Source organism: Diutina rugosa (assembly GCF_008704595.1).
Source record: "Diutina rugosa strain CBS 613 chromosome Unknown scaffold11_size279379, whole genome shotgun sequence".
NCBI lineage: Eukaryota > Fungi > Ascomycota > Pichiomycetes > Serinales > Debaryomycetaceae > Diutina > Diutina rugosa.
In genome coordinates, this window is record NW_022995208.1 from 51,324 (window position 1) to 71,827 (window position 20,504).

A 20,504-nucleotide genomic window follows, 5' to 3' on the forward strand; every position below is an offset into this window, starting at 1 on the left:
TGCTGTTGGTGTTCTTCGGCAACCTATTCCTTGGGCTCAGGTTGGGCCTGCTCGCTCAGTTCGGGTTGTTGAACAATAGCGGCTTGTTGAGGCACTTCCAGAGCATCTTCCATCGTCGCATCTTCGGGTTCAGTGGGTTGTTGCTGAGGTTCGGCCGAAGGTTGCTTAGCCGCATCATTGGCGGTAGCTTCAGTGTGGTGGGCTTCCTCATTCGCTTGAGCTGCCAGTTCAGCGTTTTCGGCGTCGGCCTGGTCTTGCTTATGCTTTTCCTCAGAGCGAGTGGCTTCATGGTACTTTTCCACTCCCTCGTTGAACAACACTTGCACTAAGCGGTCGCCGTCGTCATTTTCCCGTTCAGCGTCCACAAGCTCCAGCAACTGCTTGATACGTTCTTGGGGATCCACTGGAGGCGCTGTTGACTTGGAGTACACGTAGTTAGCGGTGAACTCGTCAAAAGTGTCGGCGTCAAAGAACAACCGGTACAGACGGGGACATATCAGCACCTTGAGCCCCAGAGTGACGTGCCCTTCGCACTGATCGTCGCTTACTTCTTCAATGACATGCTTAGCAAACGGCATCGAGAGCTTGGAGGCAGGCACCCCTTCGGTGGGGTGGGCCATGATGTACAGCGTCACGTAGTAGTTGTACTGTTCCTCGACGTTGGTGTGGTCCTTGATCGTCAAGTCGTCCAACGCCACGAACGTCACCGCCGCCGTGGTGGTGTCGGGGGTGTAGGCGATGTTGAACATGTTTTCTTCCGGCAGCATCAAGTGGCGCACTTGCATCCGGTACAAGATCTGCTCCTTGGCCAGCAGCACCGGCTGCGCCCGGTCCTGCTCCCACACACACATCATTTCCAGCGTCTTCGTGTCGGAGACAATCAGGTGGGCGTGCTTAACCATCGCCTGCACCACCTTGTCGATGGTGTAGCACTTGTAGGCGCGGTTGCGGTAGCCCTGGCGCAACAGCTCTTCAAACCACTGGTGTTCGATTTCCCCTTCGATGAGTCTTTCTGAAAGCGAAAGCACCTGCTGGTAGCAGTCTTCGTTGCCGTCGATTTGTACGCCTTGGTCCTCTAATTGGTGGCACACAAGGTTGAGGTCTTTAGCAAACTGGGGTACCTTGCGCAGCACGATCTCGCGAGCGACGTCAGCGTTCATCCGCTTGACTTCATCAAGACGCTCGTAAAGCGTACGCAAGTGGCGGAAGAACACGTACACGGCGGTGTTGCAGAACAAGTTGTAGCGGTCACGGCGTTCAGGGGCCGAGCCGCGAGCAGCGTTGACGGCGGTGGTCTTGATCCACAACTCCTTCAGCTTATCCACCACTTCTTCCAAGGTATCGTCGTGGTCTTCGGAAGAAGGGGAGAGACCCGGCAGGTCGCGCTTGCCCGTACGCTTAAGCACTTCACGCAACACAGGTTCGTCACGGCTACGCTTACGCGAGGAGCCGTTGACCCCTTCGGTGGTGGTGTCACGACCAAAGAATACATCGACGAAACCACGGAGGAATTGGACAAGCTTTTCCCGGTCCAGCGCCAGGTAGTTCAGCAGCTTGGTGATGAATACGTCAGCTAAGCGGAGGACGTCGTCGACCACATCAAAGTCAACGAACTGGTACACCAACTGTTCTTGAGGCTTGGGGGTGAGCGGGTGAAGACGCTTGTTGTGTTGTTCGACCTTGACGGTAGAAATTTCCAGCACCAATTGCTTCACCGTCAACAACTTCTTATCGGCTTGCTTGAACGTGAGCCCCAAGTGGTCCAACGACTTGTAGAACACTTTTTGTTCCATTTCACGCCACACTTTGTTCCATTCACGCTGGGCCCGACGCCATTCCTCATCCTTTTGCTTCAACCGCTTGAGCACCACAGGCACAGCAATGGCAGGGTTTTCGTGAAGAGCATCGATCACTTCGAAACCACGGTCCTTGTCGTACACTTTACGAATCACCTTCTTGTAGATGGTTTGCAGAGTAGTGCCCAACCCGGGGGGAAGCTTGAAGTTGGCCTTTTGTTCCGGGGTCATGTTGGCGATACGGTTAGCAATGGTCTCGAGGGTTTGGATGGTGCGCAAGTTAGCCTCCATGAAGTAGTCAAACTCCAACCGTTCCTCTTCGATCTTAAAGAGGATCTCTTCGTACTGGTTCTTACGGTGGGCAATGAACCCCAGGTCTTCCAGGGCCCAGGTGGGGTGACCCACCCACTCGTCGTTAAGTACTTCCCAGCACATTTCGTCACGACCCAGACACGGCATGTAAGTCTCAGCCTTAGGGAGTTGACGGTACAGGGGACCGTAGGCCTTGCACAACGAGAGCTCGAGCTGGTGCTTCTTGAAAGTGATATCCTCAATGTGCAACGGCTTCTCGTCGTAGCCAATGAACATTTTGAACCATTGCATCAAGTCCGGGTGCAAGTCGCCCAAAAAGCCTTCCACCCGTTCCACAAGCGTCGGCTTGTCGATGATGTCCATCGAGAACAAGTTGATCACCTTCAAAAAGTCGTTGTAGGTCTGTTTGTTGCCGACGGCCTTCTTCACTTTATCGAAGAATGAGATCTCTTCAGAAAGCAGCAGCGTCTTTACTTGCGACGCCAACGGCATCGGTTCAGGAACCCCAGGAACAAGCAGAGGGTTCGCCGGTTTCGCCACTACCGCGCCGGCAACGGGCTTCTTATCGTCTTTGGGCTCAGGCAAATGAGGTTGCGCCGCGGCAGTAGCGGTGGCCACTTGGTAGCCATGGTGATATTCACCAGGAGGACCTTGGAGCGGTTGTTGGAAGTTACCTACAGGCGGAAGCGGCTGGGTTTGGCCATTATTGACGTAGTAGCCATTAGCCACGTGCGCTTGAGGCTGAGTGAAACCCGGCTGTTGCGACGGCTGCGGTTGAGCCGGTTGAGGTTGAGCCTGAGGCACTGGCTGCTGTTGTTGAGGAGCCAACGGCGCCTGAGCCTGAGCGGCCTGGTTGGAGGTATCGGGCAAAAACTGCTTAAAGTCGTCCAACAAGTCCGGCAGGTTGGCAAAAAGCACCGTCACCTGCTCGTACACCTCGCCGATGGGTTTCTGTTCGCGCTGGTACGTCTGCAAAATCTCCAAAAATTGCTTGTAAATATCCGGTTGATTGGCGAAACGGGTCTTGATCTTGTTGACGTAGTTGATGGCATGGTTGAACTCGATCTGGCCTCCGGGAACCTGAGACGCCGCGGCAGCTTCACTGGTGGTAGCCGCCAGCAGCACTGGTTGCTGCGGTTGTTGCGGCTGGGGAAGCGGCTGTACCGACGGTTTCTCCTCCTGTTTGAGCACCGGAGTGGTGGTAGCCGCGGCGGCGGCGGAGGCGGCGGCGGCGGTGGCGGGGGTGGTGGTACCGGTGGGGGTGATCACTCTGACGGGGTTAGGGTCCTGCGGGTCCAGTGAGATCTCGATGCGGTACCCGGGAGGTAAAAAGGTGTTGAACCCCTGGATGAGCCCCGGGTGGCCCCGGAAAAGCGTCAGCACCCGGTCGATCACCCCCGGGGTGTCGATCAGCTGCAGCTTGAAGTCCTTCATGATGTCCAAAAAGTCGTTGTAGACGTCGGGCTGCAGGTAAAACTTGATTTTCACCTGGTCCAAGTACAGCAACGCATCCTTGACGTTTAAGGTGCGGTAGACGTTGGTGGTGGCCAGGCGGTTAGCTTCAGCCAACGGCGCTACTTCACTGACGCCGACGATCAGCAGCGGCGGCGGCAACGGAGCGGTGGGAGCCAGGGGGCGCGCGTCGTCGATGGCCAGGTTGATCAGGGGGATCTGGTACCCCAGCGCCACACTGGCGCCGTTGCCCAACGAATGGAGCAGTGGTAGCGGGTAGAACTGTTGCGACGGCAGGCGGGCCGAGTCCTGGGCTGGTGGCTGCGGCGGGGGAAACGGGCCCTGGGGGTGGCCCAAAAGCCCCGTCTCCAACGTCGCCGGCGGCGGCAACACGGGAGGGCGGGGACCACTAAACCCGTTAGTATGACGTTCACATGAAACCATCTTCATTTGGATATGTTACTTACTTGAACTGCTGGCCCAACGGCCGCTGGTTGTTCCAGGGATACAGCTGGTTGGTCATATGGGTGAAAAGCGGCGAGCGGCTTAGATTGAGAAGAAGAGTCGCGCGCCCCGGAGCGGAGCGCCGGCGCCGGATACAAAGGGGGGTATAGGTGAAATAGGGGGACCTGAGGGGTTTAATCGAATTGGATATGGCGTGGATAGAGGTGTAGTGGGTTAAGGTTATCTGTAGGATGAATTTTAGAGTGATTTGACCGAGAAATGGTGCTATTCAGTGGACCCTTAGATTGCGGCTGGGGCAATAGGGACGGCTGTCGGTGCGAGAGGCAAAAGGGTGAGTTCGGGTGTGTGTGTGGATTGAGGTCTTAAGGTCTGTGTGCAGGATGTGGATGGGGGGGGTCAACGGAGACACGATGGGTGCCGTAGCAATCACCCCAGAAGTCGATGAGATCAAAGGAGATCACAACTGACTTGGAAATTACTCATTGTATTGGGTATGAGGTCAAATTGCCTTGAGACGATTCCATTTTGGTAGTCTTGTGGAGGGGTTGCGTTGGAGGTTAATGTCCCCTCGTACTATTTCGGTCATTGACGTTCTGAGGCCGCCTTCCCCTCGTGGCTCGAACGACGCCCAAGCAGTAGGCAGGCAGGCAGGCAGCGAGCGCGCGCAGGTTTTATGTCACGTGCCCCAAATTTCACTCCGTCCATCAAACCTACACTAGGGCAGCACACTCGACCATGAACGCTCCCGACCGGTTTGAGTTGTTCATCCTCCCTGATGGCGTGGACAAGTGAGTATTTTCCTGACTATTCAATCATGCTTTGAGCCGTATTAACCGCAGAATCAAAATCACCCCGGACACGAAGGTGCCTAACGCCGCCATCGTCAAGATCGAGCGTGAGGACCACACCTTGGCCAACTTGTTGCGGGCCCAGCTTTTGAAGGACGACAAGGTCATCTTTGCCGCCTACAAGATCCCCCACCCGTTGTTTGCCAACTTCGAGTTGCGGATCCAGACCGAGGACGACTACCTGCCCAAGGAGGCGTTGCGCAACGCGTGCTCGCTGTTGATTAGCGAGTTGGACGTGATCAAGACCCGCTTCAAGGACGAATGGGCGCTTAAGGCGTTGTTGAACAACAATGAGGACGACTATTAGGACGAAAAATCTACCATCTAATCTCTGTAATATAGTGCATACACGATCTACTACTGACACACGCCGTTGGTGTATACCCAGTCCCCCAATACTCGACCCACTTGGTATTTAACGTTGTCCACGGTCACCGCTTCGAGTTGAGGGTATTTGCGTGGGGTTTGTCTCATTGTCGCCACCACTTCCTCGCCCCACAATTTAGACTTGGAGTCTAGAGGTTTGGTACGCCAGTGAACGTCGAGCCAAGGATCAGCACATAATTCGGTAGTATACGAGTTGAGTGCCACGGTAGTTAACGTATCAGCATGATTCAATAGGCACAGTTCCGTTTGCTTTGGAGGGGGTTGGGTTCGGAAGTAGATTTCAAGATGGGACAAGTACCCTTCTTTCAACGAAAGAAGGAATCGGAGTGGGTTGGGTACACAGAGGGAAAGCGACTCAATATTATTGGCTTGAGTAGGAAGAAGTAAGGCGATGGGCAGAGGTGTGTACACTGCTAAATGGGTCACCTGCTCCAAATCAATCAACGACATCACCTGGACATCCATCTCCCCCATCAACGTAAGCTTACTTGGTTTCAAAATTGGCTTTTTAAGCGATAACCGAGAGAATTCAACGTTACACAACGTCAAATTGTCCACAGCAAAACTCATAGGCAGGTGGTCAAGCGAATAGCGTACGGGACTCGGGTTGAGGTACTGAGCCACAGCTCCGTGGCCCAGTTCCACTTCAAAATCAGTATTAAGGGTAGCTTTATCGACATCGTAAAACCCAATAACAACCACCACTGCCTGAGGGATCAATTGACAGAGTTTATCAGTAAACTGTTGTGAAACCGGAGGCGAGTGAAGGTAGAGTTGTTTCACGCGGTGTAACGGCCCCGAATTAATGAGTCGATAGAGCAAACGATAAGAGATGATGGAAATATCCGGCGCTTTTGTGATTTGCAGAGGACTAGCAGTGACAAGCATTCGGGCGATCAAACGAGCCACCACTGCGGTGTGGACGTCACGACAGAGACCAAGAAGCCCCTTACACTCGATTCGAGTCAAAAAAGGAACGCAAAGCTTGATGACCTCGGCATAATTGCGTTTGGTCACCGGTTTATCTTTATGGTCCCAAGCACGAACGCGATCGCGAACTTTAGGCGACGCCAACACCGTCAGTTCCGCCCGAGTAAGCATGGATATCACCAGCGGCAGGCTCGACATACTCAGGTTTATAGTACGTTATTGCTATTGGCGATAAGGTGGCTTTATAGCGATTGCGTCGTGTATCTACTCTGCAGCCATCTACAATAGTCTGTCTAGAAATATGTCTAATGCGTTTAGATAAAGTAGGACTTCCACAACACCCCTTCCAAGTCCTCCATTTGCTCTTCGGAAAACACCTTCAGATCGACGTGCCAGGTATCTTGACGGTTCTTCTTGAACCGACCCAAAATCGCCTTGGCAGTCTTCCCCGTCACCCCGGGGATCCCCGATGCCCGGATCGCCAACTTCGCCAAGATCTCAGCCACCCACTGCGGCGGCGGCAGAGTGAACAGGAACGCGTCCACGAGTGCACCAAGACCAAGCACGGCGCCGTGGAGTTGGGTCTGGTCCTCGGGAGTAAGTTGTTTGAAGTTCGTCTTGCGGTGTAAGCGACGGACACTGTCGATGGTAGCCATGAGTTTTGCCTTGTAAGTTTTGATCAAGTCGTCAACTTCATCCGGAGGCGTCATGTGGATCAAACCAGAGAAAGTCAGTGCCGACGCTTCTCTCACTTCCACCGACTTGTTGAACAAAAGCTGGTACACCATTGCCACCATCCGCGCCCGTTGTTCGCGGGAAAGGCGGAATAAGTTATCGAAGAATACTGTCTCCGTGAACTCACCCATGATAATCAGTTGCACCACATTCAACGTACCCTGGTATTGTTCGAGCATCGCCACCACTTGTTCCAATTGTTCATCGTTGAATGGAAGCTGCAGCACCCGCTTGAATACGGTTACGGGATTAATGTTACCCCACTGACACACTTCCTTCATCTCCGTCACTTTAAGCAAAAACGGCACAATGTGCTCAACGACAAACGGACCCAAAAGCACGCCAGCACTAGTCTTTAACTGGTAGCGCAACCACGTGAGAATTGTCGTGGCACAGTACACGTAATCTGAGTATACAATTTCTTCCACCGATTTGTTAATCACCAAGAGCCGCTCACGTTCCACTCGCTCAAAGATCTCCGGGACAGCCTTGAGGAACCCATTGGCATTAGCGTCGCGGTAAAGCACGAGCAGATCACTTTGAGACTTCGTATCCTTAATGAACTGTTCAACGTTGGGACTGGTATCACTGAAGAATGCAAATGAAAGCACTGCCAACATCAGCCCGATCTGGTTACGAATAGTATCGTACCGGTAGTTCAAATGATCAAGGCAGAACTCCAAGTATTTGTCAGGATTGGGAATCATCCACGAAAGCAGCACCAACACCAGGCGAAGGTAACCGATACGCGGGGCGATCACACGAATCAGCAGATCCAGCAAACCAGCAATGTCCACCTGAGTCCACAACGCCCACAATTTAGGGAACCGGTGGACATCAACGTGCAGAGGAAGCCACCACGAAAAGATGTTCCAAATCTCTTTAGTGTCGGGAGTCAAGTCATCAAACACTTGAGTCAAGAAAGCGGTGATGGTAGTATCGCGTTCATCAGCAAATGTCGGGTCAGAAACGTGACTACCGGTAAGCACACCCGCTATGATTTCACAACAAAGCATATGGGTGGCCTTTTCATCCTTGTCGTACACTTGATTAACCACCCCCAAGAGCTCGGTGCAAGTGAATTCAGCGTAGCCATTAGCCACAAGCATCACTAACAGAGCGATAAACGTAGCGTCAGACCCTTGGAAAGCTAAGTTCAGTTCATTTTCGGTAATCCACAACTTGACAATACCGACAAACCATTCCTTCGTCAAGTAAGGCTTCAACGCCGTCAACAGACGCTTGTCGCGAGCCGATAGACGTGCTAACAGTTCGGGATCTTTAGGCATCACCCGCATCTTATCACCCCAGAACAACCAACCCAGCAGTGGTTTAGTGTCCATGTAGAACGGCGGGTTGGGGTCTCCCGATAAGACATTGTGCCATTGCTGAGTGAACTCGCTGCCTTGAGTAGAAACCTCAGCAATCCCGTGAGGTACAAACTCTAAATTGTATGCATTCGCCAAGGTGTAGTCCACCAGCTGGAACTGATAGAGTTTATCGACGACATTGGTCAACCCCTTCAGCGCCAACCTCAGAATGTTAGGGTGATCCAGCCCAGCTAATTGAGCTAATCTCACAAGCACTTTAGCCAGCGTCGGCACGTTTAAGTCGATTTGAAGGTTCAGCAACAACAAAATGTGGATCATTTGGTTCCACCACACCGTCGTCAGTAACAGGTGTTTAAGTACAAGCTCTTCGAGACTCGCGAGCTTATCCATGTACACTTGACGTTTCCGTTCCTTCGCGGCACGAACTGCGGCGATTTCCACATCAATCATGGCATCCGGAGGGCGAATAGCGTCAATAAGCTGCCAGTCAACAAGACACACCAGCAGTGGCGGCGTCAAGTGGTCGGTAGCCAGCTGGTAAAGCAGCTTAGCGGTGGCTTGAACCTCGGGAATCTCGTCCACCTCGGCGATACACCGTTGAAGCATATCAATGTACCGTTCAATGTACATGTAGTCGTTTTGGATCTTTTGCTTCACGCGCTTGACGTCAAAAAGTCCCAAACCCAGTTGCACTCTCAAGAACAGCTTTTCATCCAAAGCCCGAGTCATCGCCCGTAATGCCCCCTTGACCAAGGTAGCGTACAGCCCATTGATCCGTTTAAGCACGTCGCCGACAAGGTTTTGCGCGGCATGAGCAATGTCAGCGTAGGGTGATACCAGCAACTTTACAATGTCCTCAATCAAAAGCTTATCCAAAGGAGTTTGATTGCGCAGAGTGGCGTGGAGTGCAACTCTCAATTGATGATACTGCTCTAACCGAGCACCCACGGCCATTCTCGTATACGGTTTGCGTACACGATTGACTTCCTGGATGCACTTAATGTAACCGTAATTGATGCGAGCGTGGGACGGATCCAACACCCGTTCACGGCCAACATCACTGAAATAAACATTGATCACATACAACAAGTGTTTGAACAACTTGGTGTTCTCGCTGAAATTGGCGACAAAGTACTTGCAGATTATGTGCAACGACTTCCCGATCAATTGACGAGTGCGGTGGAGCTGGAGGTAACGTGCCAGCAGTCGACGCTGGTCAATTTCATCGCCGAAGTAGTAGTTCAGCGTGTAGAGTTTGCGCTCACGGAAAGTGATGGCAGGGTTCATCGACAGCACCACCATACCGTCAACAGCCGGAGTAGCCGAACGCAGCAGAAGATCTTCTTCTTTCAAGGCGGATAAACGGTCCAGACGCAGAGTGGGTGCAGGTTCCTCGATGTCTTCACCTCCCTTAGGAACAATCATTGCCTCCAAATCATCATCAAATTGACCCACTTCGATCACGTGGTCCTTAATGTCGTCAACGATCCGTTCGAGTTCGGTGGTTTCCACGTGGTAGTTCTTATCATGACTCTTCGAGCCACCCTGTTCCCGAATATGCTTAAGCAACAAGAGTCTCTGTTCGATCGGTTCATCAAGCTTAGGTATGTCTTCGTCAAACAGAGGGTCAAGCAAGAACAGTACCCCCAGCAACGAAAAGCACAAGTACAATAAGTTCAGGCGGAACTCATCACTCATCGCCGTGGTCTTAGGCGCCAGCGCCGGGTGCAGCGCAATGAGCTTGCGCACATTGTCCAACGTCCGTTGCACGTGTTGAGCAAAGCAATCGACAGCAAAGTCAATGTCCGTCTCCAGAGGGAGGTACCAGTTGAAATGGTAGTCGCGGTTAGCCCGCAAGTCAGGAGTCCAGGTGTCGATTGTCACTGGCTGAGTGGGGTCAAATAACCGGTTTTCCGCAAGACGGATCTTAGTGGTGGCAAGGAGCATCTGGTTGACGATGTACAGCAGGGCAAAGATCGCCGGTCCCTTTACTTTGTCCATCAAGTATAACGAGAACTTGGTGAGAGAGACGCCGTGTTTGCGCACCTCGCTGCCAGCATTACCGATACATTCATTGAGCATAATCAAGTTCCAGAAAAGAGCTTGATCACGGGGTACGATATCCAGCCCGGTACGCAGTTTCCCAGCACCGTTTTCATCGATCTCCTCCTTGATTTTGTCCTTCAATACTTGATACACTTTGCTGAAATAGCTGGGTTCGCGCTTGATCAAAGCCCCGCAGATTTCACCAGCTACTTCGGCCACAGTGTGAATAGTATTTGAGAACACCCAGTCAAAGATCTCTTGTCTCACGAGAGCAAAGAGCTCATCGGAAAGCGCTTCCACAAGCACATAGACGAACTTAGGAAGAGAATCGGTAACGTCTTTTTCGAGACCCACACTGGTATTAGGATCAGGGATGTTCTCCAAAAGCACAAATAAACGCTGGCAAAACAGTTTCATGAGCACCGGGAACAGCAGCAGCGCCAGCACCAACGCCTCCTTTTCGAGGTCAACGTCTTGGAAAGGCGCTGCCGCCTCGGGATCAGGCGGCAGGTACACTGATAATCTCAAGAACTCGAGGTGATCCAGTGTGTAATTAATCGCAAGCAGAGAGTCACCGTTACCGTCACTGAGATCGGCAAAGGGAACGAAGTTTGCCACGGTGGCAAACACGTCCAATGTGTGGATAGTTTTGACCAAATCGTTCAGATCAATTCCCGGGAGGGCCATCAGCAACAAACGAACAAGATGCACTCTGAATACGGGAGTGGAGGCCATGTACCGGGCAAGCACTTCTATCAGTCTGAGGGCGATCAGCACTCTGTGGGTGGAGATGAGACCTTCCAACAGCTCGTACAAGTCGTTGGTGACACCCTCAAGTACACGTTGCGGCAGCAATTGAGCTAACACTCCCAACAGTAATAAGTGGTTGTCGACGACACTCAGCGATTTCAGTTGGATCCCCGTGCGCACCATGGGTAACAAGATGGCGACGATGGCGTCGATGGTGGCAGAGTCAAGCTTATACTCCTCCACGAAGTGGTAATGGTGGTCGCCACTAACTTCGAGATTGCGACGCTTTTGCAATTGATGACACAACGCATACACCAACTTGGAGATCGGCAGCGACCAGTCACCTGAGTTCAGCGGGAACCCAAACAGTTCGATCGAGTTGAACAATGTGGCGAGTAAAGGCACGGTTACCTTCAGATTGGCCGGAGTTATCAGATAGACCATGATCAGAGCGAAACCGTGGAAGTATTTCAGCCGCTGCAGACCAAACTTATCTGAATTAATCAGTAAACAATTCATGCAATTGTTCATGACGAAAGTGTACTGATCTTCAGTGAAGATACCGTAGTCGCCCAATTTAGCTTGACCTTGGAAAAGTGCTTCCATCGCGAGCCCGCCCACTTTCAGGGACATTTGGTCTTCAAAGTATTGGACTTTGTTGAGCTTTCGCCACACGTAGAACAACGGGTCGAGATAGAAGCGAGCGTCGCTGGCCTCTTCAGCGCTAACACCGAAACGGTTAGGTACAAGGCAAAGCGCCAGCACCACAAACAGCGCGTTGGCAAAGGTGATATGATGACCGACGGCGTCGAAGATCTCTGGAGTAGCATCTTTCGGGAAGAAATACAGGGCTCGCGTAGCTAAACGAAGCAATTGCTTTTGGTCTTTCACTTCCACCGGGCCTGAAATCAGGTCCTCCAGGGGGAGATGGTTGCGGGCCTCAAGATAAAGCGGACGCCACGCAAGCTCGAGTCCCTGAGACGCCATGAATCGAGTGTGTTTAGTCAACGTCTCAAATGCTTTGACGTAGATCTTTAAATTGATTTCTTGACCGCGACAGAGACAAAGAGCGTAGTACACTTTGGCCAACGCAATGCGTAACTTGATGGGCATATCATACTTCATTTTAAGCCACACAAGAAGTTCTTGTGTCCAGGTGCGTACCCCGACCACGGCTGCCAGCTTCGGCAGCTTTTTATGTTGCAGTGTGGCCAGAGAACCCATATTGGCGTCACCCGCGTCTTCAATTACTTCGTCGTCGTCATCATCGTCGTCATCGTCATCCAGGTCGTCATCGCCTTCAAACACGATGGTATCTTTAATTTCCCCTTCGGCTTCATCGACATCGGCTCCGCTACTAACAAATAAGTTAGTCTCTAGGGCTAAGTCGACGTCCAGCACCCCGACGGCGTCGCGGATATCGGCAAGATCTTTAGCCGTCACTGGAAGCAGCCCTTGGATGTCACAAGTCTTGATGGCAAGGTACAAGTGAGCCACGATGTGGGCCAAGAACTTGGCCTGGTCCCGCGGCAGCTCGATGGCGTAGGGGAGCATCAGGGGCAAGTCCAAGGTGCGCGGGTGGTCGCGGGCGTAGAACGGCAGCTGGGGGTCCAATTGATCGCGGATAAGCTCGTTACGGTCAAGCGGGTAGTCGAGATGGTAGTGGCGTTCCCGGGAGTCCTCAATCGTCGAGTACAGGGGACGGCGGGTGATGAAATTAGGAGGGTGGGGAACGGCGGACTGGGTGTAGTGGCGGTCGGTGGGTCCCGAAGGGGGGACCAGGTCGGGAGCCAATTGAGTGTGCAGAGCCACTCTGGGGATATCGACCTGGCCCCGAAGCGGCTTGGGCGCCCGAAGCGGCGTGTGCCCCGACTGGTCGCTCATAGTGAACGAAGAGCGGTGCGGTCGTGAAAAGTGCGACGCCACCGGGGTGCCGGCGTCGGGAGGGGGGCAAACACCGACAGATGATGTCACCGGTGGCAAATCTGGGGAATGTACGGTTAAGTGGGGAGTCTTAGCTACTAGTTTATACAATTGGCTTCGTTCTCCAACGGCTTATCTTTGTGGAATTAACCGCGGGGTATATCCGGTGATCGCCGCCAAATCTGAGGCCTACTACTAGTAGTGACGCCAGTGACCTAAGACAGGCTAAAGCTAAAATGCTACCAAAAGTGGAGACGAGCCGGAGTAAGTTACGTGCCCCGGTTGAAGACATACCCATTCGTATCTCCAAGTGAGATTCGCCAGGGCGATCTCGACGTCGTCGTCAATCTTGGAATATTTTGTGTTCCTGTCTTACCTTTTCTATATAAGTGATTTCTCACTCGTTCGAGTAATCTCACGATTTTTGTTCGTTTCTCGCTGAATTCCAGACTACCCGCAAAGCCTCACTCTCGTATACTGCCTGAAAAGCCACCCTCCCACAGTAGACGAAACAACGGTGGCGTGAGCACTAGCCATGATTGATAAATAACTAATTTCAATCATCTACTGACTATACTATATTGGTGGTTTATAATTGACGGCACCATTGACACTTACATCTCTTTGGGACTGTCTGCGTTCTCTTCTCAAACTAGAAAACAGTTGGAGTATCCCAAATTAGCCGCGCCGCCGACCCGACCCCAATTGCTCTAGCCTTTGTGAATCTACAAGGCTGTGAAGTGGCTGAGGCTCTCACCAAAGCAAACCACGAGGCGGCTGAAACAGCATGACCGGAAACAACTCGTTCTCGTATCAGTCATGCTGTCGTGGCCGGGGCATCATCTTCGAAAGTGACCCATGGCGAAGCGTCCCCGTCCCCTTGGTGACCAGCCACCCGTAGCCACTGACAACTACCAGGAAGCGCGACTAAGTCGCCTACCAATTTTACTCCAGCTATACCAAATTTACCACACTCACCACACTTCTAAATGTTCCGGTGGTTGGACAGCCTTGCCTCCACGCGGGTCTATCCCTTGCGCGCCCTACTGCTTCTGTCCGCCGAAGGTCTCGATTCTCCTTTTTTTAGCATTTGGACGCTTGCGGAAGGTCGCGATCGGCACGTGACCGCGACACCCGCGCGCACTGAAGCCGTCAAGGCACCTACTTAACCCCTCACCCCAGGCTCTTCCCCCCACCCAACCCTATGGACGAGTTGCCGATATACCCAACTCCCCAACAGGCCGTCTACGGGGCCAGCCTGCTGTCGCAGCTGCAGCCGTCGCGCAAGAAACCCCTGCTGTCGCTGCTGAAGCCCTACGCTCCCTACCAGCCGTCGCCGCAAGCGTTAGCTCAGAACGGGTACCCTCAATACCAACAGCAACTGGGGTACAACCAGCTGCCACCCCACCACAAGCTGTCCCTGACTCAGAACTACAGCCAGCCGCCGCCGTCGTCGTCGTACGCTCCTCCCCCGGCGCAGGCACTGGCGCAACCGGCATATTCGCCATCGTACCAGCCGCTGTCGTCTCGCTACCAGCAGCCGCCGCCTCCTCAGCAACAACAAAGACACCATTCACAGCCTCATGACCATCATTCTCAAGCGCCCCCGCCTCAACAGCACTATAACCACCAGGCACCCCCGCCTCAGCAACTGCACCATCACCAGCCGCCACCGCCACGGGAGCAGCCCCGCCACGCTCTGGCACTGCTGGCACCGCCCGCTAACCCTCCTCAGTACTCGGGAGGCTACAATCAACCCCCTATCCAACAACCGCCGGTGCAACAGCTGCCGCTGTATCTGCAGTCTCAACCGTACCAGCCCCCGCAATACCAGCAGCCGGCGCCTGCTCCGATGCTGAAATCGCACTCGCTGCCGTCACACGGTGGTTATGAAGCGCCCCCAGCTCCAGTTAAGCCTCACCTGACACTGGATCTGACGCTGCTGAAACAGCTGCAAAAGCAGAAACTCGACCAAGAATTGAGGGCGGTATTCGACAAAGTCGACACTGACCGCCTGGGCACTATCACTGCTCGTGAATTGAGTCTGGCACTCCTCAATTTTGACCGGCTGCCGTTTAACCCCACCACCATTCGCCTCATGATTAAGTTGTTTAGCACTCTGCCTGGTGGCGGCAGTGGTGACGGCCAGCTGCTCAATTTTGACCAGTTTGTGCTGTTGTGGAAGTATTTACTGGCATACAAGAAACTCTTTATTCAGGCGGACCAGAACCGGCTGGGGGACATTTCCTTTGGCGAATTCCAAAAAGTACTTGAACAGATCGGCTACAAACTCAACACCGACTTGGTGCTCCACTTATTCACCCGGTTTGCTGCTAAGAACACGCTGGACCCGTACCTGGTTGGGGTGGGTAAGCTCAAATTCGACGGGTTCATCGAATTGTTGGTGTACTTGCGCAAGTTGACCGACGTGTTCAAGAAGTACGACAAGGAGTTCAAGGGTGTGGCGACGATTGACTTTAGCGACTTCCTTTTCGAAGTCAGCAACCTTAATTAGATATTCACATGTAATAATACCATGTAATAGAATAATTGTTAGATATTCACATGTAATAATACCATGTAATAGAATAATTGTTACCGAAGCTAGACAATGCTAGACGACTGGACGAAGAGCTAACACAGCGTCTACTTTATGGTCTAATGTACACTTATTTATTATCTCGTATCTTTCTATTACCACCCGCCTAGTCTCTGGCTCTTCTCCGGTATTGGTCACCACCTCTTCTGGGGCCACCTCTTTGCATGCGGGGTCTTTCGGCGGGGGCGGTCTTCAATCTGGTCAAGGGCAAGATGCCTTCGGGGATGTTGAGCTCTTGTCTCAAGAAGTCGACACCTTCGTCGGTCAAGGTGTAGTAGTAGTATTGCCACGAGAACTGGGTCTTGACGTAGCCCTTCGAGGTCAACGATTGCAAGGCCTTGATGACATACAAGTTGCGGGTGTCAATTTCGTCGTGCTTGGGTTGGTTGAAGTCCTTCTTGGCAACAACGACACCTTCTTGGAACAAGTATTGGTGGATCTTCTTTCTGTCGTCCTTGGGAATCAACATGGTGGCAGTGGGTCCTGGGTTTCTACGGTGGTGAAAAAAATTTAGCCCAGCTTTCGCGCGACTCACTAGGGGGTGAAACCCTAAGTCACGTGGTGCGAAAATTAGCAAAAAATGAGGCGACAACAACCACTAACTATCAGCACCAGTCAGCGATGACTTTGGTAAGCTGGTAATTTGTATCGATGTCAATGATATTGTAGTCGTGGTGGTTAGTTTATCGCCAGTTTATGAAGTTTAGTCATCGTAGTCTTTATCATCACCATCATCATCGCCATTCGCGGCTACCGCACCATCTGCGTCGGTTGCCATCATTAGTGGGGGTAAGGTCTTATCCGTCAGATGGCTTCGGTACGGATAGACTCATCCTACGTCATGTCTTTGTGCCATAATGGAAATGTGGGGCGGGGGTGGCCTCGTAAAATCGTGTCTAAATCACGTCATATTGTCACGTCATATTTACATAATGGGGGTAAGCGGCGAGGCGAAAAGGGGTAACTTTCCTCGGCGTATATGTATAGACCCTAGTCGTCAGGAAAAAAGAACATTATCTAGCGGAGCATCACCTCCTTGGCAAGCTGGTACGACGTCCAGCAGATCGCCGACGCCGGGATGTTGAACAAGACTCTCGGCTTCAATCCCTTGGTGAAGCCGCTCAACCCTTCCAAACGGTACAACACCTTGGCCCCCAGCCAGAACCCGGTGACCAGTCTCACTTCCGCCCGTTCCGACAACCCCTTCGTTTGCAAGAGGGTCTTGATACAGTCCAAGGGAGTGGTCAACGCGGCAGCGGTACCACCAGCGATACCACCCGCGAGGCAGTGGGCCCACGGGTTGTAGTCGCCTTCAGGGTTGAGCATCTGCAGCGAGAGCTCGTAGAACCCGAAATTGAGCGAGTTGAACGGGATGTTGGTGATAAGAGTGGTGGGGTACGACAAGTAAAAAGTGCCGAACCCTTCGTTGCGGTAAATGGAGGCCGCCGTCTTCAAGAAGTCCTTCAGCTGTTGGCCGACCTTCTTTTCCGCCGACAGCGCTTGCATTCTTTGCTTGATCACATCGAAGGGGTTCATTAAGGCGTCCAGGGCCACAGTGGCAGCAACCCCGGCGAGCGACGCGATCATCGGGTGTCTTTCGTCAGTAACGATCTTATTGGTCTTGGGCGAGTTAGTCAAGCTGTTGACCAACTGGGTCTTAGTAGCTTCAAACACCGAGAAGTACACGGCGTGGGCGGGCCCGGCGCCGAGCACCACCAGCAGCACCCCGCGCCACAACGAGCGGGCACCCTCGGCCAGCGAGATCTTGCGGATCAGCGCAAGCACCGACAGCGACAACGTCGTCAGCTGGCCCAGCCCGATCATCTGCATTCTCGTCTTGATCGAGTCCAACGGGAACATCACCGTGTGCTCCATGATCCCTGCAAACGCCCCCGCCGCCAAGTGCGCCGCCACCGAGGCGTCTTCGGGGAGCGCCTCGTAGTCAATCTCCTCCGCCAGCTTCAACACATGGGGTTCGGCGAGCGTCGTCATCGTATCTGGTGTAGTGGTGCCGGTGCCGGGGTATGGAATGTGAAATTTTCGTGCGACGTCTCCACCATTTAAACCGCTGCCCCACCGATGCCTCGGTGCGACTCCGGCGGTGGAAATTAACGGCTGAAAACTCGGTTACGCGGGCTAGAATAGACATTTTGAGTAGTTCTAAGCACTCTAGTAGTGTCAGGGATGGTTCCCTGGTATTCGTCACTGGATTTGACCCGATATATGTAGGGTTTGTCAGAATTTGTGATGGCGTAAGGGTCGAGACCACGCCAGTGCGACCGGTGGTGGATGGACTGTTAGTCCGCGGAGATGTGCGGAGGAAACCGCAACCTTACTCAGTTGGGACCATTTCCGGGGGTCCCGAAGCCTTCAGACAATACCTAGAGCCTCAGGCGTCCGCTAACACCCCGTAACCGTGTTTATTATCGTCTCCGAGTCGGTGGAGGTGACTAGAGAGCCGGTCTCGGTGATGGCTGACTCACAAACGCTCCTGTGCCAAACATTCGCACTTTAGCCTCACGGCCACGCCGCTAACGCCTAAAACCGGAGTGCCACAAAAAGGCTTCACCACGCACGGCAGTGTAGAGATTTACAAGATTATCGTTTTACCGGATGAAATAGACCACGTTCATGCAGCGACACCGCCGACGTAGCCACCGGTGATTGGGCTACACCGAGGTACATGGAGGTGCTTGTCATGTGCATTGAGGCGTTATCGGTGATTATAATTCACCCCGCATTCGCCAGCGACCTCGTTACCGTTGGAGTAGTGAAGTCGGTGATCATGCGTGATCAACTCCACCCAAATTAGTAATAAGAGACGAATGCAGAATAGGCATAGCGTGGATGCATTCGACATGTTTTGTGGCTCCAAAGGTAGGGTTCTTATCTCTCGTATCTCTAAAGGTAAAATACTTATATCCACGCGGAGTTAATGTCCGTCCCCAATGCCTTACGTTAACCCTATAATAAACAGAATAATTGGAATAGAAACTTATGTGAGGCAAGATTTTGGATTATCGTGGCCACACCAACTAATACAGGTTTAGTCGATGGCAAGCTTGACCGCAGTGAGCTGATGCGAACAATGGAGGAAGAGATGGGACAGAGTTGTCTCGACTAGCAAATGAATTCATTTGACTTACTTTGTTACTCCATTACATGATTGTCGCTGGCATGAGCCTCAGATACCCGTCTTACACTGTTGAATCCCTCCCTCTCCATACAAATCGAAAGCCATCAGCATAATTAGCGGCAAGTGTTCGTAAGTTGTGTTTATGATGTACATACCCACTATTTTGAACGTGACGTCGTCGAACTTGCGACTCCTTTTGTCTCCAAAATCCGTCGCCCTTTGCCAAAGAAAAGCCTGCTCATATAGGATACTCCCGATCGGATGTGTGTTCATGATAGCAGCTAGTTATAATCCGCCAGCAATCGCTCATGCGCTGCATAATGGTCAACGTAAAACTCAGTAATACGCTGACGGGTATGATCTTCGAACTTGCGGAGTTGGTTCTGAACATTAGATGAGTGTAAGTCCCCCAAACTGGTGGGAGCAGCATGGTGTAAAACCTGGGATAGCAGCCTGGTGGTTTGTATTTCCTTCAATATCCAATGTAATTGTTGTTAATGCTCCGTAACTGAATACCTTGATCAAGTTATCGAGGGTGGCATCTTCGGCCAGCCTTCGATTGGAACTGGACTATCGTGTAAAGCATTATTCGATCCCAGAAGAAAGTAGAGTCGGTGCTGCATCTTTCCTAAAAAGTGTAAAATATGTATTGAGGCGACCCCACAATTGAAGACAGAGCTACTGGTATGCTTACTGACTTGATGTTGGGACCTATGATGTTCATGTGGAAACGCTTGCTGGTAGAATAAAATCAGGTGTACAAGATACGTATCGAAGTGATTGCAAGCATATAATGAAGGGCTACCAAGTAGAACCGCCCATCAGCCGAGAAGAAGAAATTGAAAATTGAAAAAACTTAAAAAAAAAGGTCAAAAAAAAAAAAAGTTGGAATAATTTACGTTGTACGTAACTTGAGCCCTGACAAGCTATACAACGCAATCAAATTTACCCTTTATTCTACTTTGTGTTCATTCGTATTCAACAAATGTGATTTGGACTGACTTAAACAGAATTCCGAGTTAGTTTAGGAACTTTACGTTTCCGTAGGACCACGATGTGGATGCAGCACTGAGTCAATCGACTTAAAAGACGTGTAAAACCTCGTCTAAAAGAGATGATAGTATGCAGGAGTTCACGAGAGACATTTCGTTTACTCAAGATGGTTGGATGCAGGAACTTACGAGAGAAAGTTCGTCTACTTGACAGGTTTGTATGCAGGTGTTCAAAAGAGTAGCGAAACCCAACACTTTGAGTTGTGACACGAGATTCCAGAGTGGCTAACTCTTTCAGAGTAACACCACTGTAGTTTCTGTAGACGTCTATTCGTTTTGACAGCTTTCCCAATGGCTAATGACTAGCACAAACATCTATAATGCTTGCAAAATTCATGCCTGCACAGGGAGGTTCGTCTGCATGACACATGTAAACTTCACAGCGACTTTTTGAACAACGTAAATTGGGCTCCAGACAAAATTGAACAACACCACTGTGATATGTACTGCTCAAATAGTGGTTCTAACAGCAATTCGAATTCATTCTAATTTACACCCAAAAACTAGAAAGTTGAATATAAAATCAGGAACAGATGATAAAATTAAACCTTCTATTCCATAAAATTTGTTGGCACTGGAAGTATATTTGAGGTGAATTTGGGGGAGTTCACTTCCAAACTGATGAATCTGAGTGAGGTTTTAGGTCCAAAAAAAAAACTTTTTGTTTCTTGCAAATTTCTTTTTAGTACAATTCTGAGCTTGTGGCGTAGTCTATTACATCTAGTGAGCATTGAAGTTGACC

At 51.6% G+C, this 20,504-nt stretch overlaps 7 protein-coding genes across 7 annotated transcripts; 2 read left to right on the forward strand and 5 right to left on the reverse strand. All coding sequences in view use genetic code 12, as the record gives it.

Moving 5' to 3' along the window:
* Positions 1–23: 23 nt before the first annotated feature.
* On the reverse strand, positions 24–4,010 carry SIN3 (transcriptional regulator; the record flags this gene model as incomplete). The annotated part of the gene is made up of 1 exon (XM_034158213.1): positions 24–4,010. The coding sequence occupies one exon, from the start codon at positions 4,008–4,010 to the stop codon at positions 24–26; it is 3,987 nt and encodes a 1,328-aa protein (XP_034009875.1).
* A 750-nt stretch (positions 4,011–4,760) lies between these two features.
* On the forward strand, positions 4,761–5,180 carry RPB11 (DNA-directed RNA polymerase II core subunit; the record flags this gene model as incomplete). The annotated part of the gene is made up of 2 exons (XM_034158214.1): positions 4,761–4,783; positions 4,865–5,180. 2 exons carry the CDS (start codon positions 4,761–4,763, stop codon positions 5,178–5,180), a joined length of 339 nt encoding a protein of 112 aa, XP_034009876.1.
* A 50-nt stretch (positions 5,181–5,230) lies between these two features.
* DIURU_005253 (uncharacterized protein) lies at positions 5,231–6,361 on the reverse strand (the record flags this gene model as incomplete). The annotated part of the gene is made up of 1 exon (XM_034158215.1): positions 5,231–6,361. One exon carries the CDS (start codon positions 6,359–6,361, stop codon positions 5,231–5,233), a length of 1,131 nt encoding a protein of 376 aa, XP_034009877.1.
* Positions 6,362–6,504: 143 nt separating this feature from the next.
* Positions 6,505–12,936, reverse strand: BLM3 (Blm3p; the record flags this gene model as incomplete). Its single annotated transcript, XM_034158216.1, has 1 exon — positions 6,505–12,936. The coding sequence occupies one exon, from the start codon at positions 12,934–12,936 to the stop codon at positions 6,505–6,507; it is 6,432 nt and encodes a 2,143-aa protein (XP_034009878.1).
* A 1,243-nt stretch (positions 12,937–14,179) lies between these two features.
* On the forward strand, positions 14,180–15,490 carry DIURU_005255 (uncharacterized protein; the record flags this gene model as incomplete). Its single annotated transcript, XM_034158217.1, has 1 exon — positions 14,180–15,490. The coding sequence occupies one exon, from the start codon at positions 14,180–14,182 to the stop codon at positions 15,488–15,490; it is 1,311 nt and encodes a 436-aa protein (XP_034009879.1).
* Positions 15,491–15,680: 190 nt separating this feature from the next.
* On the reverse strand, positions 15,681–16,043 carry RPS10 (40S ribosomal protein eS10; the record flags this gene model as incomplete). Its single annotated transcript, XM_034158218.1, has 1 exon — positions 15,681–16,043. The coding sequence occupies one exon, from the start codon at positions 16,041–16,043 to the stop codon at positions 15,681–15,683; it is 363 nt and encodes a 120-aa protein (XP_034009880.1).
* A 548-nt stretch (positions 16,044–16,591) lies between these two features.
* On the reverse strand, positions 16,592–17,566 carry MRS4 (Fe(2+) transporter; the record flags this gene model as incomplete). The annotated part of the gene is made up of 1 exon (XM_034158219.1): positions 16,592–17,566. One exon carries the CDS (start codon positions 17,564–17,566, stop codon positions 16,592–16,594), a length of 975 nt encoding a protein of 324 aa, XP_034009881.1.
* Positions 17,567–20,504: the final 2,938 nt, after the last annotated feature.